Consider the following 22607-nt stretch of genomic DNA (forward strand, 5'->3'; position numbering starts at 1 on the left):
TACACGTGTGTGCATGCACGTATATATGTAGGCTCAGTAACTCCCAAGGGGTGGGAGACTGTGGTCTACAGGTGGGGATGTGTGTAAACAGCCTGTATCCTATTGGTGCACGATGTGCTCCAGCTGTGAATTCTGTCTCCCTTAAGGCTACACACAAGCATTCAGGCCTGGATTGAACTTGGAAAATAAGTAGGCTGAAGAGGCTTGGGAGAGCTTTCCAGGAAGACGGCACTGCATAGGCAGAAGTCCAGTGAATTTTCAAGATGAATTGCAAAGGAGGTGTGTGGGAAATGAGGCTGCCAAGGCAGACAGAGGTCAGGTTGTCACAACTGCTCTATGAGGTGGGATGTGTTATCTCCACTTTATAGATGGGCAGACTGAGGGACCCAGAGGTAAGAGCGGTATGCCTTAGGTATGAGTCATACTCAGTGGCAGAGCTGAGTGTACTGGCCCCAAGCACTGTGGTCTCCATACCATACCAGGCTTTGTCCCAAGAGGGTGAGAGGATGGAGCTCTCTCAGGGTCCCTCTTCCTGGTTCCTGGATTGATGGGATGGGGTTCTCAGAACTGTCAGGTCATCTGTTTGGCTGCCTGACTTCCCTCAGCAGGTGTTTACTAAGCCTTGATTCCGAATCCAGCTCTGTTCCTAGCACCTGGGAAGACTCCAAGCCTCTGAAGGCATGATGCCCATTCCTCTTTTAGCCCTTGCAGGATAGCAGACACCTACCTAGCCAGGTTCCCAAGCCCGGGGTGCTGCTGTTCACAACTCACAGCCCAGAACTGTCACAGCAACTCTGGGTAGCGTGGGGTGTGTGTTTGCATGTTTTAAGCTAGGTATCTTGTCACCCCTGAATAGGGTTCTATTATTGAGGGAGGAGGGATAGAACATTGGGTAGGCAGCAAAGTTAACCCACGCAGAGGCCTGGGTGTCATCACAATTCTTCCCTTTCCTTCATTCCCTACGGCCTATCTCTTCTGAGGGTCCTCAAGAGTCTACTTCCTAAATTTCTTTTGAAGCCACCTTTACTTCTGTTACCTCCTCACCTCCACTCTCATTTTAACTTCTATAGTCTTCATTAAAACTTCATCATCCCTGACCTTCTGTCCTGGTGCTTCTTCTCATCTCTTCCCAGTCCATACTTGGCAGATCTGGTACAGGGTTATCATCTATAATATAAATCTGACCTTGAGCCTTAGACCTGCCTTGACCTTGAACTGTAAACCCGACTTTGACCTTAAACTTGACCAGAACTTTTTCTGTGGGCTCAAAAGGCTTTTTCCTGTAGGTTCAGCCCTTCTATCTATTCTCCCTTTGCCCCTGCACTGTGTAGTCTAGCAGTACCCAGCCCCCTGTAGCTCTCTTACTCTTCATGACTCTGTAAATGCTAACCCCTGTTCCTGCACAGAATGTGGAATGCTCCTCCACGGGCAGCTCCTGGGTACCTGGAGAACAACTATGCACCCGTCCTCCAGAGCTCTGCTCAAGGGCACCAGCTTCTGAGTTCTGCAGAGGAGTCCCTCTCTCTTCTGCCCAATCCCTCACTCACATGTGCTTTGATTGTGGGACTATTGTCAGAGGAGGAAGTGGCACACAATAGACACTTGGTAAATATTGACTGAAACAGCCATGCCAGAACTGCCACACAGATAGGAAATGCTGTCATCAGAAGGGGGAGTAGCTTTGGGAAGCTTGCTTTCAATCTTGGAGCTAGGCCATTTCTGAGTTCGGCCTCAGTTCCCCGCCTGCGTTGCCATGGGGCAGAGGGTACAGGGTGGAGGGTAGAGGTGAAGATACTTGCTACAAGGCCGGAGAGACATAGAAAAATCATCTTGGATGATTTGTATGTCTGAGCTTGAACACTTTGCCTTTTAAGGCTTTGGCTAAGTGCTGGTGGTTTGATCACATAGAAAACCCAGCTAATGGGTGTACATTATGGGTGGGAGAACCAATAGGCAACCTAGCCCTTCAGGAAAGCAGTTTGGCAGCACATTCATACTTTTTGACTCTATAAACCCATCACCAGGGAACCAGCCTAAAGAAATAATTCTAAATACAGGAAAATAATTATTCACAAAGATACCTACTGTAACATTATTTTTGATAGAAAGCCTAAATGTTCAGCAGAGAGGGAGGCTAAATGAACCATGATGGACCCATCAAATGGAATACTATGCAGCCCATAAAATACTTTTTATAAAGGATATGCCACATGGGCGATTCTTAAACTATGGTACATTTTGAAAATATACAAGTTATGTTTTTGCCACAGCTATAACTGTGTAAACCTAACAACCCCACACCCCCTAAAAATATCCGTGCTTAGAAAAAGGCCTGAGAAGGGGCAGCAGTCAAATTAATCAGTGGTTTATCTTTGAGTAGCAAAACTGGAAGGCTTTTAAATGGGTATGTACTATGTTTACAACTGTATTTAAAACTTTAAAATTACCCACTCGGAGCTAAGGGAGCCCATTTTAGTTCGGTACCTTTCTGGGATGAGTTACTCGATTGTCTCTGGGCCTTGGTTTATAACATACAGGAAAGAAATTACTGTTCATCCAGCAGTGTGTGCGCCAGGCTCTTTGCATGTGCCACTCAGTTCAGTCTTCACAACTGAAACCCCATTTTACAGATGAAGTTAAAGCTCGTGGTCAGCCCTATGCTAAGAATTGGTTTCCAGCTTGATTCTGCCCTAGGATGAAGCCCCTGCTCTTTACATCACGTCAGGGGTCCCTAGGACGCCTGCTCTGGGGAAAGGGGAATGAGAGGGACACTTGAGAGTGCTATGTCAACAGAGCCAATGTAGGCTGAGCCTTTCCCCTGAGTTTATTTTACAAGGTTGGGGAGATCAGTGTTTGCCAGCAAGTGGGAAGAAGGAAGGTTTTAGCTGCATGCAGCCAGAGCTGGTGCTCTCTGCTTTACCTCGCTGGCCCCACCAGCCTTTTCCTGAAAAGGATTTCCCCTCAGCCCAAGTAGCCCATTCTTCTTACCTGACAGCTGGGAACCAACCAAAAGAACATTGCAAGGCTGCGTTCTCAGCCTCCTTGTACATTCCAGTGCCCTGGATTCAGAGCTGTAAGCTTGGGGTTACAGTCCTGGCCCCACTGCTGATTGACTTGGGGTTTGGGCAAGTGCCACCCACCCCCACGCTGACCTCAGATCTTCTAGCTATAAAATGAGACTGGACCAGAAAAGAGATTCCAAACTCCAATGCCAGGCCGCTAACAAACAACACAGACCAGTTATAAGAGCAAGAGCTCTGGTAAGAACTCTGACAAAGTACCACAAAGCTTTTTTTTTTTTTTTCCCAACCCCCTTTTGTTGACTTGCTAAGAAGCCTACACTTACTTGGGTGGTGACATCAACCCAAATCAGTGCAGACCCCCTTATTCATTCAGCAAAGATTTATTGAGGGCCTGTGGTGGACTGGCACTAGTCTAGGCACAAGGGACTAAATAAAGCATAAAATAGGCATCTATCCTTACCTTTCTGAAGCTTATATTCTAAAGACATAAAATAAATAAATAAATACATAAATAGGTTAGCCGTTGCTAAGGACGGTGGAGAAGAACAAAGCATGGGAAGAAAGAGGAGTGCTCTGGGAGGACGGGTTGTATTTTAAACACAGTGGTCAGAGAAGATTCACTGAGAGGGTGACCTTGGAGCAAAAACCTGAAGCGGGAGAGAGAATACACGGGGCAGAGATCTGGGAGAAGAGCATACCAGGCAGAAGGAACAGCATGTGCAGAGGCCCTGAGGACGTGATGAGCAAGAAGGCAGGGTGGCTAGAGCAGAGTGAATGAGGGGGAGAGGTGATGAGGTCAAAGAGATAAGCGGGGGTCAGGGGAGGGATGCACAGAACTTTACATCAGCCAAAGAGCAACTGGGTAGAGTTTGTAGGAGATAATGAGACCTGCATCATCCAGGAGAGAGATGGTGGTAGCTTGGACCAGGGATGGTGCAGTGAAGATGCTGAAAGGTGTCAGATTCTGTGACTGTGTCAGCCTCAGTTTCCTCATCTGTAAAATGCATACACTGTGCAGAGAATAAAAGCTGACAAGTTTTTCTGATAGATGTCAGAGTGTTGGCCTACCTGACTGGAATGATGGGATTGCCATTAACTGAAATGAGGGAAGCTGCAGAAAAACAGATTTTTAAGGCAAAATCAGAAATTCATATTTTGGATGTATTAATTTTGAGATACTCTGTTAGACCAAAGTGGTGATGTCCTGAAGCCCTGTTGTTGTCCGTGTCTCCAATGACTGGTTTGGGGTTTTTCTTTCCTTTTCTTTTTTTTGCAAGTAGACTTAAGAAAGCATAAAATGCCGGGCGCAGTGGCTCAAGCCTGTAATCCCAGCACTTTGGGAGGCCGAGACGGGTGGATCACGAGGTCAGGAGATCGAGACCATCCTGGCTCACACGGTGAAACCCCGTCTCTACTAAAAAAATACAAAAAACTAGCCAAGCGAGGTGGCGGGCGCCTGTAGTCCCAGCTACTCAGGAGGCTGAGGCAGGAGAATGGCGTAAACCCGGGAGGCGGAGCTTGCAGTGAGCTGAGATCCAGCCACTGCACTCCAGCCTGGGCGACAGAGCGAGAAAAAAGAAAGAAAAAAGAAAAAAAAAAGAAAGCATAAAATGAATCTGTAGTCAGGAACCTCTCAGATACAAACTAGTATAGTATTTCAGATTAAGATTTTGAACAGGGAGAAAGATATAACATACATTAATAACATTAAGAATAAGAATATATTCAGGCAAATAAATAATTACTGCTATTTCTGGAGTGCTGTCCCTATGCCAGGTCCTTGCTAGGCATTTCATATGTGTTATTGCTCGCTGTGATTATACTCATGCACAACTGTAATTAGCCCCATTTGACAGATAAGGAGAATGAGGCTTGGAGGAGTGAAGCGGCATTCCCACTGTCATAAAGATGGTGGGTAGTGGAGTTTGGAATTCAAATTTCCAAATCCAGTCATATTTGATCTAAAATTCAGTTACATTTGATGCTCAAGCCAAGGTTTCTTTCTGTCAGGTTAGTCTGCTTCTCAGCAAAAGGGGAAAACTCGTTCTGAGATAGATAAAGGGTGGCCAGGCGCGGTAGCTCATGCCTGTAATCCCAGTACTTTGGGCAGATCACAAGGTCAGGAGTTTGAGACCAACCTGGCCAATATGGTGAAACCCCATCTCTACTAAAAATACAAAAATTAGCCAGGGGTGGTGGCGGGCACTTGTAATCCCAGCTGGCTGAGGCAGGAGAATCGCTTGAAACCAGGAGGCGGCAATTGCAGTGAGCTGAGATCGCGCCACTGCACTCTAGCCTGGGCGACCGAGCGAGACTCCATCTCATAAAAATAAAAATAAATAAAAATAAAAGGTAAAGGGCCTTTAAAATAGGACATAGTTGTTTGTAGAATCTCTCTTTTAAAACATTTTAGAATGCTTACTTTGGCTAAATTAAGAGGTAGGGCAGCTTCTCCAGAGAAGGAAAACTTATTAGGAGAGGCATTTATTAATCACCCACCCTCTTCCAGCAAGTGTGAGCCACACTGGGCATTGTTGAGGCCCTGGATCTTATCGAAGGTGAAAGAATTCAGCATGGCATGGGGAAGTGCCACTGGGAATCAGGTGGACAGTGATCAGCTGCTGAGGACAGCAGGCAGCTGCAGCTGGAGAGGGAGAAGGGAGCTGAGAGGAGAGATGAAGGAGCTGCTGCGAGATGGGCTCCTGGGCTAAAACAGGCATGGTTGGGTGCGCAGGGCTCCGTGTCTCCCTGCTGAGCCCCTGGATGCTGCAGGAAGATAGATGAACCTTGGCTTCCAACAGAAGCGGCATGCCTGGAACCATTGGTGGGATTAGAATGAGCTGGCCCTGCTTCTATGGCTCCACTGTGGCCTTTGGCAAGTCTTCACTTTTCTGTCTAGAAAATGTGGCAGTTGGGACTCGATTGTCATGAAATGCCAGGAAAGAGAGTGTGTGTGCACGAGTGACAGGGAGGGAATGCAAGTGCAAGAGAGAGCCTGAGTGATTTCATGTGGTTTCTTGTTTTGTATTACCAAGAATGAGGAAGCTCTCTGATCTCAGGTTGCATGGGGGCTTTGTCTGTGGAAAGGGGCTGTCCTCACAGGCAGAGCAGATGACATCTCCACATCCCTTTAGTCCTTTGATCTGTGTGTTCCATGTGTCCTTCAGTCTCACATGAGCAAAGCATAGCACACACAGGGCAACTTTGGGGAGCTCTGAGGGCACCATCTTTCCTTAGGACCCGCTTTGCAGACTCCCAGTGGACCATCATCTTGCCCTGCAGCCAACCCCATGCAAAAATGTTCCTTGTAACATTCATTTTAGGGATATCTTTATTTCTCCCAAAGAACCAATTTTTTTCCTGCCCTCCCACAACCATGAGAACAACAAAACTGAGCATACTTTCCCTGTTGGCATCAGTGGCCAGGAAACTTGCAATTGAGTCTCAATGTCATTATTGCCACCATGTATTCGTGGTCAGCATGGATATTCCCTTCTTCCCTGGGCCTCAGTCTCAATGCATATTTTTTTTGCATGTCATTTATAAGCTGCCTTAAAATGGTCAGGACTTCTCCTGTCATACCCCTAGGCCTTCCTTCCAAGACTTCTTTACTTGAAAAGGTACCCTTTTTTCTTATTTTTTTTTTTTTTTTTTTTTTTTGCCCTGGTGAGGGCAAAGGTTGTGGTACAGAAGCCTCACTGCTAGATTCAGCAGTCTAGCCCCAAGCCCAGGCTCTGTCCCTGACTTTCTGGGTAACCTCAGGCAACTAACATGGTTTTTCTGGGTTTTGGTTTCTTTCTCTATAGAATGATAGGTTGTGAGGAGGTCTACTCCAGATCCTTTCCATTCTGATTCTGAGAGTGTTTTAGTCCCTGTTGGTACTTGGGGTAAATGCCAGGGGATTAGGGACATGACTCCAGGATCCTAAGAATCAAGGCAGAAATCTGGAAAAAAATGAGAATCTATAGGGATGGAAGTCTCACCATGTTCCTCATCCTGTGATGCTTTAGAGCTGGAAGCTTGGGAGAAGGGGGAGGGGAGAGAAGCCGGACTGAGGCTTGACAGCTCTATCAGTCAGGAAACCCAGGGAAGCATATGCTGTGGCCAAGGTTGCTGAAGGGCCTCCATCTGCCAGGAGCCACTTGCCAGGCAGCCACCAAGCTGGGGCTGGCACCACTGCCCCTCCGTTCCTCACATTTCTCCATGGGTGTTTGCAGAGGGGCAGCCCTGGAGCAGCTGGGATGGTGGAAGCATGGGAACCAGTGCTCCCCCTACTACTCCCTACCCAGACAGGAGGCCTGCCAGACATTGCTCTGGAAAGCCATCCCAGGTCAGTTGGCCTAGCAGAGGTTGCCAGTCACTTCAGAGTCACTCACGCCTGGGCCTGCTGGCGTCCCCTGAGGTGATAAAGCAAGAATTATTTCTGAAGAAGGGAAAAAGAGAGATCTCCTTTGACAGGTAATAGTGATAGCAAGAAATGTTCAGTCCTCTAATTTCCCAAGAACTGCCCCCATCCCTCCATTCATTACCTTGGTTGGATCCCGAAGAGACAGGCAGGGCCAGGAAGGTGGTGCCTTCCTGAGTGAATGCATGAGATAGCTGAGACGAACAGAGGTCAAAGACCCAAGGTCACCAAGAGGGATGATGTGATATAGCTCAGAGGAGATGCGGGTCTCTCAGTGGTGGGCTTGCATAGCACCTGCGCTGCTGGGTGGGATGCAGCAGTTGTTGGAAGAGGAAAGAGCAGTGCTCCTCATGGAAAGGGCTTCTCCTTTGCCTGTGAGGCTGATTCTTAGAGGAACAGGGAGAGTCACTAGTTAGGAAGAAGGCACATGAAGAATTTTTTTTTCCTTTTTCTTTTTTTTTTTTGAGACGGAGTCTCCATTCTGTCACCCAGGCTGGAGTGCAATGGCGTGATCTCGGCTGACTGCAACCTCCACCTCCCAGGCTCAAGTGATTCTCTTGCCTCAGCCTCCTGAGTAACTGAGATTACAGGCACTCACCACTTTGCCCAGCTAATTTTTCTATTTTTAATAGAGACAGATTTTTGCCATATTGGCCAGGCTGGTCTTGAAATTCTGACCTCAGGTGATCCACCCACCCCGGCCTCCCGAAGTGCTGGGATTACAGGTGTGAGCCATGTGTCTGGCCAAGAATTTCTTTTTAAACAACTTTCTAGAGTATGCTTACCTCTTATGTCTGTGATGTCCTGCTTTTATGGAAGCATGAGCAGCCCAAAATGCAGGTATATACCTGCTCATCTCCATTGTGGTATCTTAGAGTCTCATGGAAAAGAAGGTTTTTTCTTTTATGCAGCAGAACGATAAGTGTCCCAGGTCTACTGTATTATGAGACCTTCATGATGCAGTAGAAATGCAGGTGCCTATGACCTGGAAATCCAGGGTCCAGCCCTTGGTGACTCTTGTAACCTCTGGGGCTTCAGGTTTGCCGTAGATCAGATGGACTAGTCTCCACCTGTCCTCCCTCTATGGGGAACTTGTGAGGATTCAACGAAGTTGTGAATATGCAAGAGCTTTAGGGGCAACCTCAGCCACCTGTCTCCTCCAGGCTGACCCAGAGTCAGGAGCTCTAGGTAAGCATCCTGGGCCCAGCTACCTGAAGTCAGGTAGAGGCAGGAGCACTGACTCTTGCTCCCCTTCTGCTGCAACTTGCTGAGCCATTCTGGGAGAGTCCCTACCCCTTTCTGGACCATGCCTGTCTTTTTATTAATACAACGGTTCATTTAAATACACACACACACACACACACACGTGTGTGTGTATATATAATGGAATCAGGGGAATGGTGGTTCACACCTGTAATCCCAGCAACTCAGGAGGTGACACTGGGAGATTTCTAGAGGCTAGGAGATTGAGACCACCAAGAGCAACATAGTGAGACCCCCACCTTTAAAAAAATAAAAAAATAGATTAGCCAGGTGAGGTGGCTACTAGAGAGGTTGAGGCAGGAGGATCACATGAGCCCAGGACTTTGAGTCTACAGTGAGCTATGATTTTGCCACTGTACCCCAGCCTAGGTGACAGAGTGAGACCCTGGCTCTAAAAAAATAAAATAAAATATATATTACATGTATTTTTAAAAATTTGTTTTTTATTGAGATATAATTTATATTCCATAAAACTTATCCTTTTAATGGCCGGATGCAGTGGCTCCCACCTGTAATCCAAGTACTTTGGGAGCAGGGAGGCCAAGGAGAGTGGATTGCTTGAGGCCAGGAGTTCAAGACCAACCTGGCCAACATGGAGAAACCCCATCTCTACTAAAATATACAAAAATTAGCTGGGTGTGGTGGTGTATGCCTATAATCCCAGCTACTTGAGAGGGTGAGGCATGAGAATCACTTGAACCCAGAAGGCAGAGGTTGCAGTGAGCCAAGATCGTGCCATTGCACTCCAGCCTGGGCAACAAAGTGAGACTCTGTCTCAAAAAAAAAGAAAAATTAACCTTTTAAAATGTACAACTGAGGGATTTTAGTATACTCCCAAAATTATATAACCATCACCACTATCTACTTCTAAAAAGTTTTCATCTTCCCAAAAAAGAAATCCCATTCCCATTACCAATCATTCTCTGTTTCTTCTTCCCTTCCAGTGTGTTTTCTCTCTGTATGCTTTTGCCTGTGCTGGACATTTCATATAAATGGAATCATGCAATATGTTGCCTTTTGTATCTGGCTTCTTTCATTTAGCATAATGTTGTCAAGGGTCATCTATGTTGTAGCATGGATCAGTAATACTTCATTCCTTTTATAGCTAAGTATTCCATTGCATAGACGCATCACATTTGTTTATCCATTCTTTTGATGGACATTTGGGTTGTTTCCACCTCTTAGCTATTGAGAATAGTGCTACTGTGAACATTCATACAAGTTTTTGTTTGAACATCTATTTTCCATTCTTTGGGGTATATACCCAGCAGTAGAATTGCTGGTTCATATGGCAATTCTATGTTTAACTTTTCGAGGAACCACCAAACTGTTTTCCATAGCAGCAGCATCATTTTACATCCCCACCAGCAATGCATGAGAGTTCCAACTTCTCCACCTCCTTGACAACACTTGTTATTGTCCATCTTTTTCATGCTAGCCATCCAAGTAAATGTAAAGCAATATCTCATTGTGGAAAATAAGTATTCCATAGATTTTTAACCTGAAAACTCATTTTTAAAAAGTAGTCTTACTTCACACCTTCCATATGTAAAACATATATGAGAGGAGCCTCTTCAGGTGAAATGGGGAAGGAGGCCTGAGCCACCCCTCTCAGTAGGTGCAGAGGCAAGTCCTCTGGGGTGGTTTGAAGACCTAGGCTCAATGCCCTTCAGCTCTGGAGTCTGAGTCTAAGGAGAATCTGAGGACTGGAGACACGTCATGTGTAGCAGCTGCCTCAGCCCTCAACCTATCCTGGTTGCCTGGGGAACCTCCTCACAGCATTTGGCCAAGTTATGCATCTGCCTTGCCGCTGTGTTGGGGTTGCCACAGTGAGAAGAAGTTGGATGGCACCTCATCTGTGGTCCCAGATTTGAGGGTGGCTTGTGCAGGAAACAGGAAGCAAAGTGGAGAAATGCCAGCAAGTCCTGGAAGGAAGATCCTCGGTTTTGTTGACAAAGGAGGAGCAGAGGCACATAGTGGCTGCTGAGGCCATAGTCAGTGTGGGGTTTACTGAACTCCTCAGCTGTGAATAGCCCTGATAGTGCTAATCTTCTGAGATCTAGAATGCAGCTTCTGGAACACTCCCAGGCCTGTCTTCTATTCCCACCTCTCTGCATTAGCATTCTAGGAGCACCAGGCGCTCTGCTGTTTGATGGGTGGAATGTTCTGCGTTCTAGTGTTGCCTTGGCAAAGAGAGGATCCCTCCTAAGTTCTGCTCTGTTGATTGCAACGCTCTGCTTTCCACAGCTGTCAGTGGTTTGAGTCATCAGACACAGATTGTTCTGTTCCCTTGGATTTTAGGATAGCTTTCTTCTTGTATCAATGGCTAATTCTTTGAAAGAAGATAAATTATAGTACATACAGGGACTTTTGCTTAGCTGGAATATTAGATTAACCCAAGCACCTGGTTTTTCCCCCATGACTTGTTGATTGAGTAAAATGCTATCATGTCTCTTTGAAGAATGGAGCTTCCTAATTTTACATATGTGGAAACTGAGACCCAAAAGTCCTAGTAATGAAGGAGAAGGAAGCATCAATGAGAAGCCCATAATTTCATTAACAGCCCTGGAATTAGAGAATGTTAGATCCAGAGCACCTTACAGACCATCTAATCTGACTCTTTGGTCTATCCAATGTGCTTGTTTAAAACATTGTGTTACCGACAATTGTGTGTTGATTGGGTTTGTTTTTATGAAATTTCCCAGGGGATGGTGTTCCCTGAGTTTTTGTCCAAGGCATAGCACCCTAAGTGGCCGAGACAGTAAGTGATAGGAGAAGTCATTTGTGGAAAGGCTGTGGGTGGGGCCTAAAGAAAGAGTGCAATGTATGCTTGAGGACAGGCAGGGAAGGTGCTGCAGACAGGACAAACAGCCCATGTAGAGATGCAGATTTGGGAGTGACTAGCTGAAGTCTCCCGGATGTATCAGAGAGCCAGTTGGAAAAGGTGTCAATGGGAGGGCCTTAAACAGCCACATCAAGAGCTTTGCTCTGATTTTTACCTAATCTGGGACTTCCAAGGAATTTTGAAAAGGATCCAGGCCCTTTTCTCCATTGTTCCTGCCATGACCCTGGCCCAGGCCCTCCTAATTTCTCCCCTGATTGGTAACCTCCTAACTGGTATCCCTCCCTCTCCACACAGGCTGCCTACCCAGGAACTTTCTAAAATGCAAATATGATTGTGCCCCTTTCCTATAAAGCACTTGCATGGCTTCCTGTTGCCCACAGGACAAGATCCTGGCTTAGGTGGCTCTGTGTGGCCTGCCCCCCTCCTCCTGCAGCCTCATTCCCACTGTACTTCTGCCCTCACTGGGCTCCCTAGTTTCCAAGCAGCCAGCTGTCACTCACTGCCTGTGTCCAGGCTTCTCCTTCCCTCCCATTTGCTGCTGCTGCCTGGTGAACTCCTATTCATCCCTCAAAACGCAGTGCAAATTCCTTGTGTAGGGAAGCATTCCTGGATCCTCCTGAATACACTATTATGCCTTGAATATGTTTCTGTTTTGAAGTTCACTTCATGTTACTTCCAAAATACTGGCTGCTCCCATGTTTTAGTGTTTATTGTGTGATAGGTACTGGCCCAAGCCCCGTACTCACATTATTTTACGTTATTCTCACAGTAACCATGTGAGGTGTGCTCATTACAGCCCCAGTTACAGGTATGGGCACTGAGGCTCAGAGAAGTCGTGTGACTTGCCCAAGGCATGCAGCTGAAGGGCGATAGAGGTGGCATTTAGCCCAGAGCAGTTCATATCAATTTCTGCAGTCATTAGTCTCCTGCTCCCTGGACCCCCGTTGTTGGGGGGCTTAGGAAGTGTTGAGCATTTGAGGGAGCAGTCAAAGGATTGGATGCAGCAGGGTTGCTATGGTGTGGACAAGATGGGGAAGTGGAGGGAAGTTCAGTGAGGGCAGGGGCTGGGTTTACTCTGGAGCTAAAATGATGAGAGACTATCAGCCCAGCTTCCCGCAGTTAGAGGGTTTTCTTTCTACCTTCCTTTCCAAGTGGCAGCCTCTGGCCACCTGGGGAGAGGCCTGTGGGACTCCAGGCTAAGCAGGTGGCATGGTGACAAACACCATGGCAACCTGCCTCCTTTCTGGGGCCTAGAAGGGAGGGAGGACCTGAGAGAGCACAGGGTGCACACTGAGTTTTCTGAGTGAGATCCTGAGAAGTGGCTCCCTTTGGGCCTGGGTGGCCTCTGCCCTCCCATGAGGGACCCTGCCTACAAGGTCCCATCCCAGTAGGGGAAATGCCTCTTCCACCTTTGTCCCTGATGAATAGCTGGCTCTGGGTTCCCAGGAGACTGTTAGCTGTACCCAGGTACAAATGCCATCCCCTTCCCTCCCCCACGCCCGGGAGGAAGGAAGAGGGAACTCAAGAGGAGGCAGGTGTGGGGTTGCCAAGCAAGGTAGTGACAGGGACAGCTGGGACAAGGCCCTCATTGTAGCAAGGCCACACACAGCTCTAAGACAAACCAGGCATTTTGCCTGCTTCCCAGGACTGGGCCTAGCACTCTGCCTGGACCTTCCTGGCTCCTTAGAACACTCACTCACGCTGGCTTGGAAGAGCCCATCCTCAGATATGAGTCCTGCCTCTGCTGGAAAGTCCTCCTGAAGGCTCAGCCTCCTTTTTGTATCCTCCCAAAAGCCAGAAGGGCAGGGGCGAAGGTGGGAGAGTTGTTAGTGAAGCCAGGCTGACCAGAAGCCAGAGCATGTCACACCTGCAGCTGTGTGACCTTGGGCCCAAATGCAATAACAAAGCCGGCCTTGAAGGATTGCTGCTTGAAGTAATGGGCCAAGGCAGACGAGAGCACTCAGCATGGCCACCTTGCCACAGAAGGATTCAGGCAATGGCAGGTGATCCTTGGAGCCCTTACCCATGTCTCCCTCTGCACCCTAAGCTGTCAAGATCTTCCTGTGCCCAGGAGGCAGTGAGCCATTTATGGCCATCCTCATAAGCGTGGAGGAGCACTGATGTCCTCTCACCCCCAAATCACCCCTCCTCCATGGTTCCTGCTCTAGGGGCCAGCCCTACAGTTCCAGGAGGCCCTGCCTGAGTGACTGGGGCATGATGAGTGGGAAGCATTGCCAAGCTGGGGCAAGCAGCTCAGGTGACAAGCGTGGTGTCGGCAGGTCCTGCAGCCCAGCACCCGACACCTCCAGGCAGACAATGCTGGCTGTGTCCAGACCCTCCAGGGGAACAGGCCGTGTTCTATGTCCCCGCCAGGAAACAGGCCATCTGAGCAGTGCCTTTGTCCACTCAGGAGGCAGCCCTGCCACTGGCTGGGATGACCAGGCTCCGGGGAGGCCCTGACGTGGGAAGGGGGTGGTCCCCGGGCTAGAGACTCTGGGGTTTGAGATCCAGCCCCTCAGCATCTGATGTTGACCGGGTTTCGATATTGGCTCTGCCACACACCTGGGATGTGACTTGGCCAAGTCCTTCCCTCTCGGTGGCTGGATTCCTCATCTGTAAAAGGGGACTAATCACAGCACTTCCTCATAGGGTTGTTGAGAGGAGTCAATGGCATAATGTACGTAGCGTGGTTGGCACGAGGTCTGGTGTGGAGTGGGGCTCGGTGAATGCTTCCCTCCAGCATGGGGAGAGGTCCGGGCATGACATCCTCAGCCAAGTCTCCTGGAACCCAGGCTGCTGTCCCCAGTCCCTGCTGTGAGCGTGGAAGGAGGGGACTGAGGTCTCTGGAGCTGGCACAGGACCAGGCACAGGACCAGCACATTGGCTGCAAAGAGCCCAGGTTCCCCACTCTGCCCCAGACTCCAGTAACTCTGGGCTAATGCCCAGTATAGCCCTCTTCCTCACAACAGTGAAAATCCAGCCCAGCATGGGGCCTCTCCTCTCCTGAAACCCCGGAAAGGCTGCCCTTGGAGCCCAAGCCCCTACCCAGGAAAGAAGCCTGAGGACTCGGGGGCAGGAACCAGGGGCTTGAGTCTACCTGCCCACTTAGCAAGAGGCCCAGTGATGGGTCTCTCTAGACATGAACGCTTCCTCCTGGGTCCACCCACTGGGACACCCGCAGCGGAGGGCCTCTGCTCCCATCCACCCCAGGGCTCTTCTGCTTTAAGTCTGTGCCCCTACATTCCTGGTAGATGCCAAAACCAGCATGCGCATTGCATGGGTGGGTGCAGATATGCCTGTGTGCCGTGTGGGTGCGGGAGGGCCTGGCTGCATGTCCTGTGCCATGGGCTGGCTGCCTGAGCACATTCGTGGAGGCACGTGTGGCACGTCTTGGAATGGCAGGGACATGGTACCTTCTCGTGTTGGTGTGTATCCATATGTCTTTCTACACATGTGCTGGTATGTTGGTCTGTCTTGTCTCCCCTGTAGACGGGAAGCCCCGAACCACGCGCCAACTGGGAAGGTGATGGTCGGCGAGACCAGCCCATCCTAATTCGGGGTTCCTGGTCCTGCTCCAGGAGTCCTACGGCCTGCAGCCCCTACCAGAGAGGGAGGACTGAACAGCAAGGGGGTGTGTGGGTCTGAGTATCAGGGTCCAGGGGAAGAAGCAGGCCTGGCTTGTAGAGTAGAAGACTCAGTACCAGCAGTCAGGAGGCCCTGCTCCTGAAGCCTCTGTGACCTTGGGCACAGCCTTCACTCTGTCTGGGGCACATTCACTCATCTGGAGAACACAGGGTTGGACTGATGATTTTTAGCCATTCCTGACAGTTGTGGTTTTAAGTTGGGTGGTGGGAACCTGTGCACCAGCCCCATTCAATTCACTGGTGGAGGCAGCCGTGGCCTGCCAGACCCTCGCTCCTGGGGTGTCCTGCCGAAGGGTGAGAAGAGAAGCCATGCCGGGCAGCGGCCCCAGCGAGAGGATGACGTGGCCTGGCCCGGCCCTTTCTGCGGGCCCCCCAACCCGCCCTCTCTCCTCAGCCCCTGGGATACCACCCATCCCACCACTTACTCGGACCCGCAGCCTCATGGCCATGTCCCTGCCGGGAAGTCGACGGACCTCTGCTGGATCCCGCAGGTGAGTCTCCCCCTTGCTCAGAGCCTAGGCTTCGGAGGGCGGGAGACGGGCGCGGGCCTCTCTCCACCTGCCACCGACTTGCAGTGTGTCTTTGAGCAAATCATTTCCCATTCCCATCTTTAAAATGGGCTTGCTAACACCTGCCTCCTCCTGGAACTATTCAATGGCTCAAATGACACAGAGTGGATGTGAGAGTTCTCGGAACGCGTAAACCACTGGATTCCTACCAACAGTAGCCTCATCAATACTGTTTGATTTTTCACAATGACTGGAGGGGAGTCGTGCAGTCATCCACTCAGACTCACCTGGTGTCCCTTGATTTTTACCCCCGGGGGTCCCTCCTCCTGTCCCCACCCCTGTATGCCCCATTCTTCTCCACCTCTGTCTCAGTCTATGCAGGGATCTCCTCCCCTGGGTTTGGGGAACCCCAGAAGTTGAGGACCTTGATAAGCACATATGAGGCCCCACCCTTGCCCCGCAGCCCTGCCGGCCTCCATTCTTGTCCCTGGGGAGCCAGGAGGACCAGCCTTCTTCTGGTTTTCCATCTTGATTTGCACTGTCTGTTCTGTCACCCCTGTCTGTGCGTCTCTCTCTCCCTGCTTCTCTCCCCTGCGGTGACCCCAAAGCGGGGGCACTTTGGGCCGCAGCGGCCTGGCAGTGTTCGCCCAGTGTCCGCAGCTGCCCGCCAGCCAGAACGAGCACCTGCCTCTTCTTCCTGCCTCCAGGCGCACCTCTCCACCCGTGAGCGTGCGGGATGCCTACGGCACCTCTTCGCTCAGCAGCAGCAGCAATTCCGGCTCCTACAAGGGCAGTGACAGCAGTCCCACGCCAAGGTAATTGGCCCCTCCTCTCTGGTCCTGGCCCTGCTGGCTGGGAACAGGTTGTCCTGGGGTGGGGCAGGTAGGGGAGCAGGATCGTGTTCTAACCACCCCCGACACCAGCATAGTCGCTGGCTGTGTGACCTTGAGCAGGTCACTTCTCCTTTATGAGCCTCAGTTCCTATCTGTAAGATGGATATGACAATATGCAGCTGTACATTAAAAAAAAAAATACAGTGGCTTAAACAAACTAGGGGTGATGCTTGCAGAACAAGGAGCCAGGGGTTGGCAGCTCTCTGAAGTGTCAGGACCCCATGCCTTCTCTCCATGCTCCACCATCCTTACTGTACAGCTTTTGTCTTTGTCATCACAGGTGGCTTCTGTACCTCCAGGTATCAGGCCTGCCCTCCGGGAAGGAACAGGTGGAAAGGACCAAAGCCCTCTCAGAGGTTGTTTTTCTGAGAGGGACACCTTGCCCCCAAATCCTGCCAGTTCTTGCTGGCTGGAACTGGGTCATGTGAATAACTCTAGCTGCAGGGCCAGTTAGTGTCTTCCCCAGAACAGCGCCACCCCAGACAAAATGGGGGTTCTGCTACGAAGAAAGCAAGATGAGTGCTGGGAAGCAGCCTACAGCGTCTACCATCATGCACTTCTCAGGGGAACACTTTGAGAGTGGCAGAGGTGGAATTGGCTTGGAAGGCGAAATGTTATGAATGCAGCAGATGCCAAGTTGTAGTCTTGGGTGAGGTGAACTTGGACTCACAAAGCAGGATCATGTTGGAGAAGCAGGTGTAGGGGAGCTGTGGGTCCTTGAAGACCAGGAAGCAAGAGCTATCATGGTAGGCCTTGTCCTGCTTCCCCAGCATTGAAATACAAGTGAGAGGTTGGGGCATGTGGGGACGAGCATAGGCTCTGGATTTGGTCTCTTCCTGTCTTCAGCCTCCATTTCCTTTCTTTAAAGTGGAGCGAATAACTCAGAAGCTTCAGTGACTTGATATCTACACACCGCCTGTGCATCCTAGTTGGCCGATAGTTGATACCTCCTGTCGTTAGAGCTTTGATCTGACTTAAGGCCAGGAGATGCCCGGCCTGCGGCTCCCATGGCTGGAGCACCTCCTGGGAGGGCTCAGTGGAGAGGATGTCATTTGTGTGACTCGATGTCCCGAGCCACTGAAACAGCAGCTCTTAGATTTCCATCATGACACATGTGATGGGTAACACCCATGTGCAGGACCCATGCCCCAGCATCCTGGCTGTAACACCACCCCAGAGACTGGGGGACATAGGAGTAAAGTGTTAACTTACATTTTGAAATGTTAATTTACATTTTGAATACCATATAATTGGCAACTTAATACTTTTCTATTAGTAACAGATTTTGTAACGCATCTCATAACTGCAGCCCATGGAGATAATCCCAACCCCGGGGCTGAGAATTGCTCCCAGTCTTCTTACCCACAATGAAGGTTGCTGCCCCTGGGTGAGCAGTGGGGCCACAGTTAGGTCCCCTCTGCAAAAAGCCAGGCTTTCCAAGGCAGGAATAGCTGAGAAACATGCACCGTAGCATATTTTTTTTTCTAATTTTAGTTTATATATATATGTATACATACATATATTTTACAAAGATAGAGCTAGTGACTAAAAATGTGTATGTGTTAAATTTTATATTGGGGAAAAATACTCATGAAAGCAAAATGAAAAATGTAAAATAGTTACTTCCTCTTTAATCCTCAATCCTTACTAGTTTAGCTAATCTTGGTTCCCCCATTCCTACCACCCCTTGCCAAGGGGTGACTCCTCCACCCCTTGCCAAGCAGAGAGGAGACCTGCGTGACTTGGCTTGAGTTAACCTAGGGGCCATGAGGTGGGTACATAGAAGAAAACCATGTCTCATTCAACTTCTGTAACCACTTTCTCTTTGACAGTTTACGACTTACAAGTACTTTTTCCTCAGTAAACACTATACAGCATCCATGGAACTTTTAAAATTGCCTCCAGCTTGGCTGCTTCAGCAAATGGGCCTCACCAGGGCCTGCCTTTTCCAGGCTCATAAAGGGGCATTGCCCGTCCCTAGACCTGCCAGTCACTCTCCCCTCAAGGAGCAGAGTTGGATGGATGGGAACAAGGCCTGAGTCTCTAGTCGCGTGAGAACATGTCCAGGTTTTAAGCCAAGATCCAGGGTTTCTTTATGAGCAGAACAACCGGCAGCCAGGATGCTGAGAGTAGAGCTGGCTGGGCCATAGTCTGTTGTGGAGTTGGGGTGTTCTCCTTCCCTCTGAAAGCCTGGCCCTTCCTCCCCTACTGGCACCTGACTGCCCTCTGGGTGGCAATTCCTTCTCCTTTGCCCTGGTAGGGTACCATGTCAGTGTCGCCCTGTGCTGGGAGCAGTGCACGTCCAGCCTGCTGCCACCCCAGAGTACCGCAGTGGACAGGTCCCTGCCCAGAGCTGGCAGGTATTCACATGTGTGCTCCCATGTGTCCCCCGGAGGTGAAAGTGTGAACCTGTGCCTGGGCTGGTGCCCTAGTACCTGTGAGTAGCTGCGAGGCACAAGTGTGTCTCCATGTATGTGGGCATGTAGGTGCGAACGGACTGGGAATTGACATCCCAGGAAGTGTGCATGCATGTAGTGCACACCCACATGTACACAGTGGGGTTGAGGAGTGAGAGTGCCAGGGCGTGTGTGGAGAGAGCTGTGCCTGCGCCTGTCTGCCTTCCCTGTCCCCAGGCTGTGAGGGGTCTTGGTTCTAGAGAGGAGAGCTTCTGCCTCCACCTGGGAGATGTTTCCTCCTCTGAGGAGGTGAGTCCTTGTCTGCCATGCAGACCCAGAATCTGCCACTTACACCTGAGTTTCCAGCCTTCAGGCTCATTCTCTGGGTTGGAAGACGAGGTACCTGGGTTCTGGGATGCACCACTGGGATTGCCTGAGGGCCTCGGGGCAAGAGCTAACCTCTCTGAGGCCAGCGGTCCCTCTAAAAGATGAAGACAGTCCCTACTTCCAGGGTTGCTGTAAGGATTGACGGCATTGGTCAAGCGCTTGGCCTGGTTCCAGGCTTACGCGTGTGCTCTGGGATATATCTCCCCACCCAGCCATAACTAGAGCAGCTCGGAAGCCTGCATCCTGACACTGGTTTTCACTTAGAGGAACTCTACTGAAACCCACCTGCCAGAAGGCTGAGGGTTCTCCTGCCTTGTGTGGGAGGCCTGGCTTGGAGCCATCTGGTGGCCAGGGGTGGTGAGGCTGGCGTCCCCTTGCTCCCCAGAGGTAAACCACCTGTGCCTTGCCTGACCTCTTCCTCCCTCCCTGATGATGGGCATCCCCTTGCAGGCGCTCCATGAAATACACGCTGTGCAGTGACAACCATGGCATCAAGCCCCCGACCCCGGAACAGTACCTGACCCCCCTGCAGCAGAAAGAGGTGTGCATCCGGCACCTGAAAGCCCGGCTGAAGGACACGCAGGACCGGCTCCAGGACCGGTGAGTGGGTGGCCACGAGCAGCCCTGGGGGCACCCCACCAGCTAGCTCCACACTCAGAGAAACCAGGGCCCTGGCGTGCCTCTTGGAAGGAGGAGTGGCTGGGGGTCTCCCAGCATCCATCTGCTGTCTCCTTCCCAGCAAAGCCTCTTTTGAGCCCACTTGCAGACCCTCATCCCCAGCAGCTACTCACCTTGACTGCTCCACCAGGCTGCTGGGGGCCAGGTGGGAGCGGTTTCCCATGAGGGCCTATCCTGTGGGGCCTCCGGCCTGTGCTGTCCTCTCCCAGCTACAGCCTGGCGGCCCCTCTGGCTACTTCTTTTCCTCTGGCTCCCGACTTCCAGGAGTTGGAGCACAGGGCTTCTTTCTGACTTACTTGTCCCTTTTGTGGGGGAGAAACAACTCTTTATCCTTCCTTGCTTCTCCTGAGTGAGTCGCCAGAGGGCTTGTGGCCAACCTCGACTTCAGGCCCCAGAAACCTTTCTCCTCATCTACTTCCTGCTGTGGAGGATGATCATGAGAAGCCTTTTGCTGAGCTCTTCCCCAGCCCAGGTGTCTCCCAGGAGCCCCCACAGGCCTGTCTGAGCTCATTCTCAAGTGCGTAATCCCTACCCTCCCAGCTTCTACCCTCCAGCCCAGTGGCTTCATCTTTGTGATCTACACTTCAGGGTGGTGATCTCCCATTGTCTTAACTATCCTTCTCTGGACTGTGTCTATGCAAACGTGCAGCCTATTGTGAGCTGGACAAGGTGCTGTGTGGGGCTGGAGCTCAGAGCGGGCATGATGATCGCTCCTTTTTTCCTTTCTTTTTTTTTTATATACAGCAGCTTTATTGCAACGTAACTTGCATACCATACAATTCACCTATCAAAAGTGTACAGTTGGATGATTGTTAGTACAGTCACAGAATTTTGCAACCATTACCACTATCTAATTTCATAAATATTTCTATCACCTCAAAATAAACCCCATTCCCATTAAGCAATCACCCCCAATTTCTCTCCAACTGCCCTAGTGCCTGGCAACCACTAATTTTTCTGTCTCTATGGATTTGTCTATTCTGGACATTTCATATAAATGGGATCACGCTGTATGCATGACCACATCGTTCTTGACCACAGCTCTGCCAAGCAGCCAACCCAGTTTGGATTGGTTGTGGTTTTAAACTGCAGGCGGTTACGGGTAGCATTCAGCGAGCTTCATTGTCTGCAGAGCGAGGATTTGAGGATTTCTATTTTTATTTTCCCTCATCTTCCCAGTGATGCCCAGGACCTGCGTGGCCTTTTGCACTAATGCCTCAGGGAGCAGATGGCCCATCTCCCAGCTTCATTTCTAGGGCCAGCCCCACGGCTTAGAGCAGACCATCTGCCCTGTGTGGTTTGGGCAGGATGCCCTGGCGTGGCTTTGCCCACACCTTGACTCCCTGGTTACTGTGGCCTGTTACTCCCACAGGAACCTATGGCAGGTCTCTACATGAAGTATTGTCAGTCTCCCCACACTCTCCATACTGAGTTTCATGCCTGTGCTTCCCGCAGTGGCCCACCTTCTGTTCCTCAAAGACACCATGTGCTTTTGCACCTCTGTGCTCTCGTATCTGTGTCCCAACCACTTGAGATGCCCTGCCCCCATCTTGCTCCCTGGGCAAACGTATTCTTCAAGATGCCCTTCAAATGTGATGCCCACTGAGGTATGGACAGGGCTCCAAGCCATGGCTCCCTGGGGTTTGGCTGGGCCCCAAGGAGAGAGAGGCAGAGACTGGCTGAGCGGATCATGCCCAGTTCCTTCTTTCAAACTCACTCTTTCTCCCAGGGTGAGGTGTGAGTGAGGAGCAGGGTGAGAGGCCAAGAGGGTTACCTAGAGTGGGCCCCCCACCTGGAGGCAAGAAGGGTGAAGACCAGGTATCTCCTGCTCCCCAGTACCTGTTGCCTTGTCTGTTATTGGTACTCTAAGCAGCTCCAGCTGTGTCCTGATGGGTGGGTGGGGCCTTCTAGGTGATACCATTGCTGACCTTTGTGGCCGCTGCATCCCCTCAGCCCCCAGTCCCTCCAGCATATTGTGGAATGAGATTCCTGGGCCCATTTCCTGAAGGAAATTTCTGATCTGGTTTTGAAAAGTATACGGTGCTTGATCTGGGACGGTCACTCTGCTGGGCTGATAAACCCCAGAGTGACAGCCACGGCATTTGTAGATTTTACTGATGGGAATGTAGGGTTTAGGCTGAGGGGGCTCATGCGGGCTGCCACTAGGAAGTGAGCACAAATGCTCAGGACGGGGTTTGACGTCTCCTGGATGCTTTTCCTTCTGCCTCACTAGTGTTAATCAGTTGCCTTCTGTCTCACTCTGGTTTTACCTCTAGATCTGATGGGATATTTTTCTAACTTACCGCCCTCCCCTTGCACCCCTGGATTCGTCTGTGACTCGGGAATTTGAAAAGCCTGAGCCTTTCTGGACAAGAGTCTGCTGACTGTCTTGTTCACCTGGTGCTTGCCCTTGTCTCTTAGGAGTAACTCTGTGCCTTTCTCATTGATCTTTTCAGCCTTTCCTCTTTAAGATACAAAGATACAAGGAGATACAAAGAAGAAGCTTCTAGCATGGATAGATGAGAGTCACCCTGTTCTCATCATTCTCCCCTATTCCACCCACC

The 22607-nt window shown here is 50.3% G+C and overlaps 1 protein-coding gene across 2 annotated transcripts in view; it reads left to right on the plus strand.

The window, feature by feature from the left end:
* SNPH (syntaphilin) overlaps positions 1-22607 on the plus strand; it is a 42494-nt gene that overhangs the window by 14848 nt on the left and 5039 nt on the right. The window contains exons 3-5 of one of the 2 annotated variants that reach the window (XM_025400423.1): positions 15575-15671; positions 16397-16504; positions 19816-19965. In XM_025400423.1, coding sequence (XP_025256208.1) covers positions 15622-15671; positions 16397-16504; positions 19816-19965 — 308 coding nt within the window. In that variant the 5' untranslated portion in view covers positions 15575-15621. Of the gene's footprint in view, positions 1-15489; positions 15672-16396; positions 16505-19815; positions 19966-22607 lie in introns of those variants that run through there. The other variant, XM_025400422.1, reaches the window with a different exon arrangement.

The sequence above is a fragment of the Theropithecus gelada genome, chromosome 10 (assembly GCF_003255815.1).
Source record: "Theropithecus gelada isolate Dixy chromosome 10, Tgel_1.0, whole genome shotgun sequence".
NCBI lineage: Eukaryota > Metazoa > Chordata > Mammalia > Primates > Cercopithecidae > Theropithecus > Theropithecus gelada.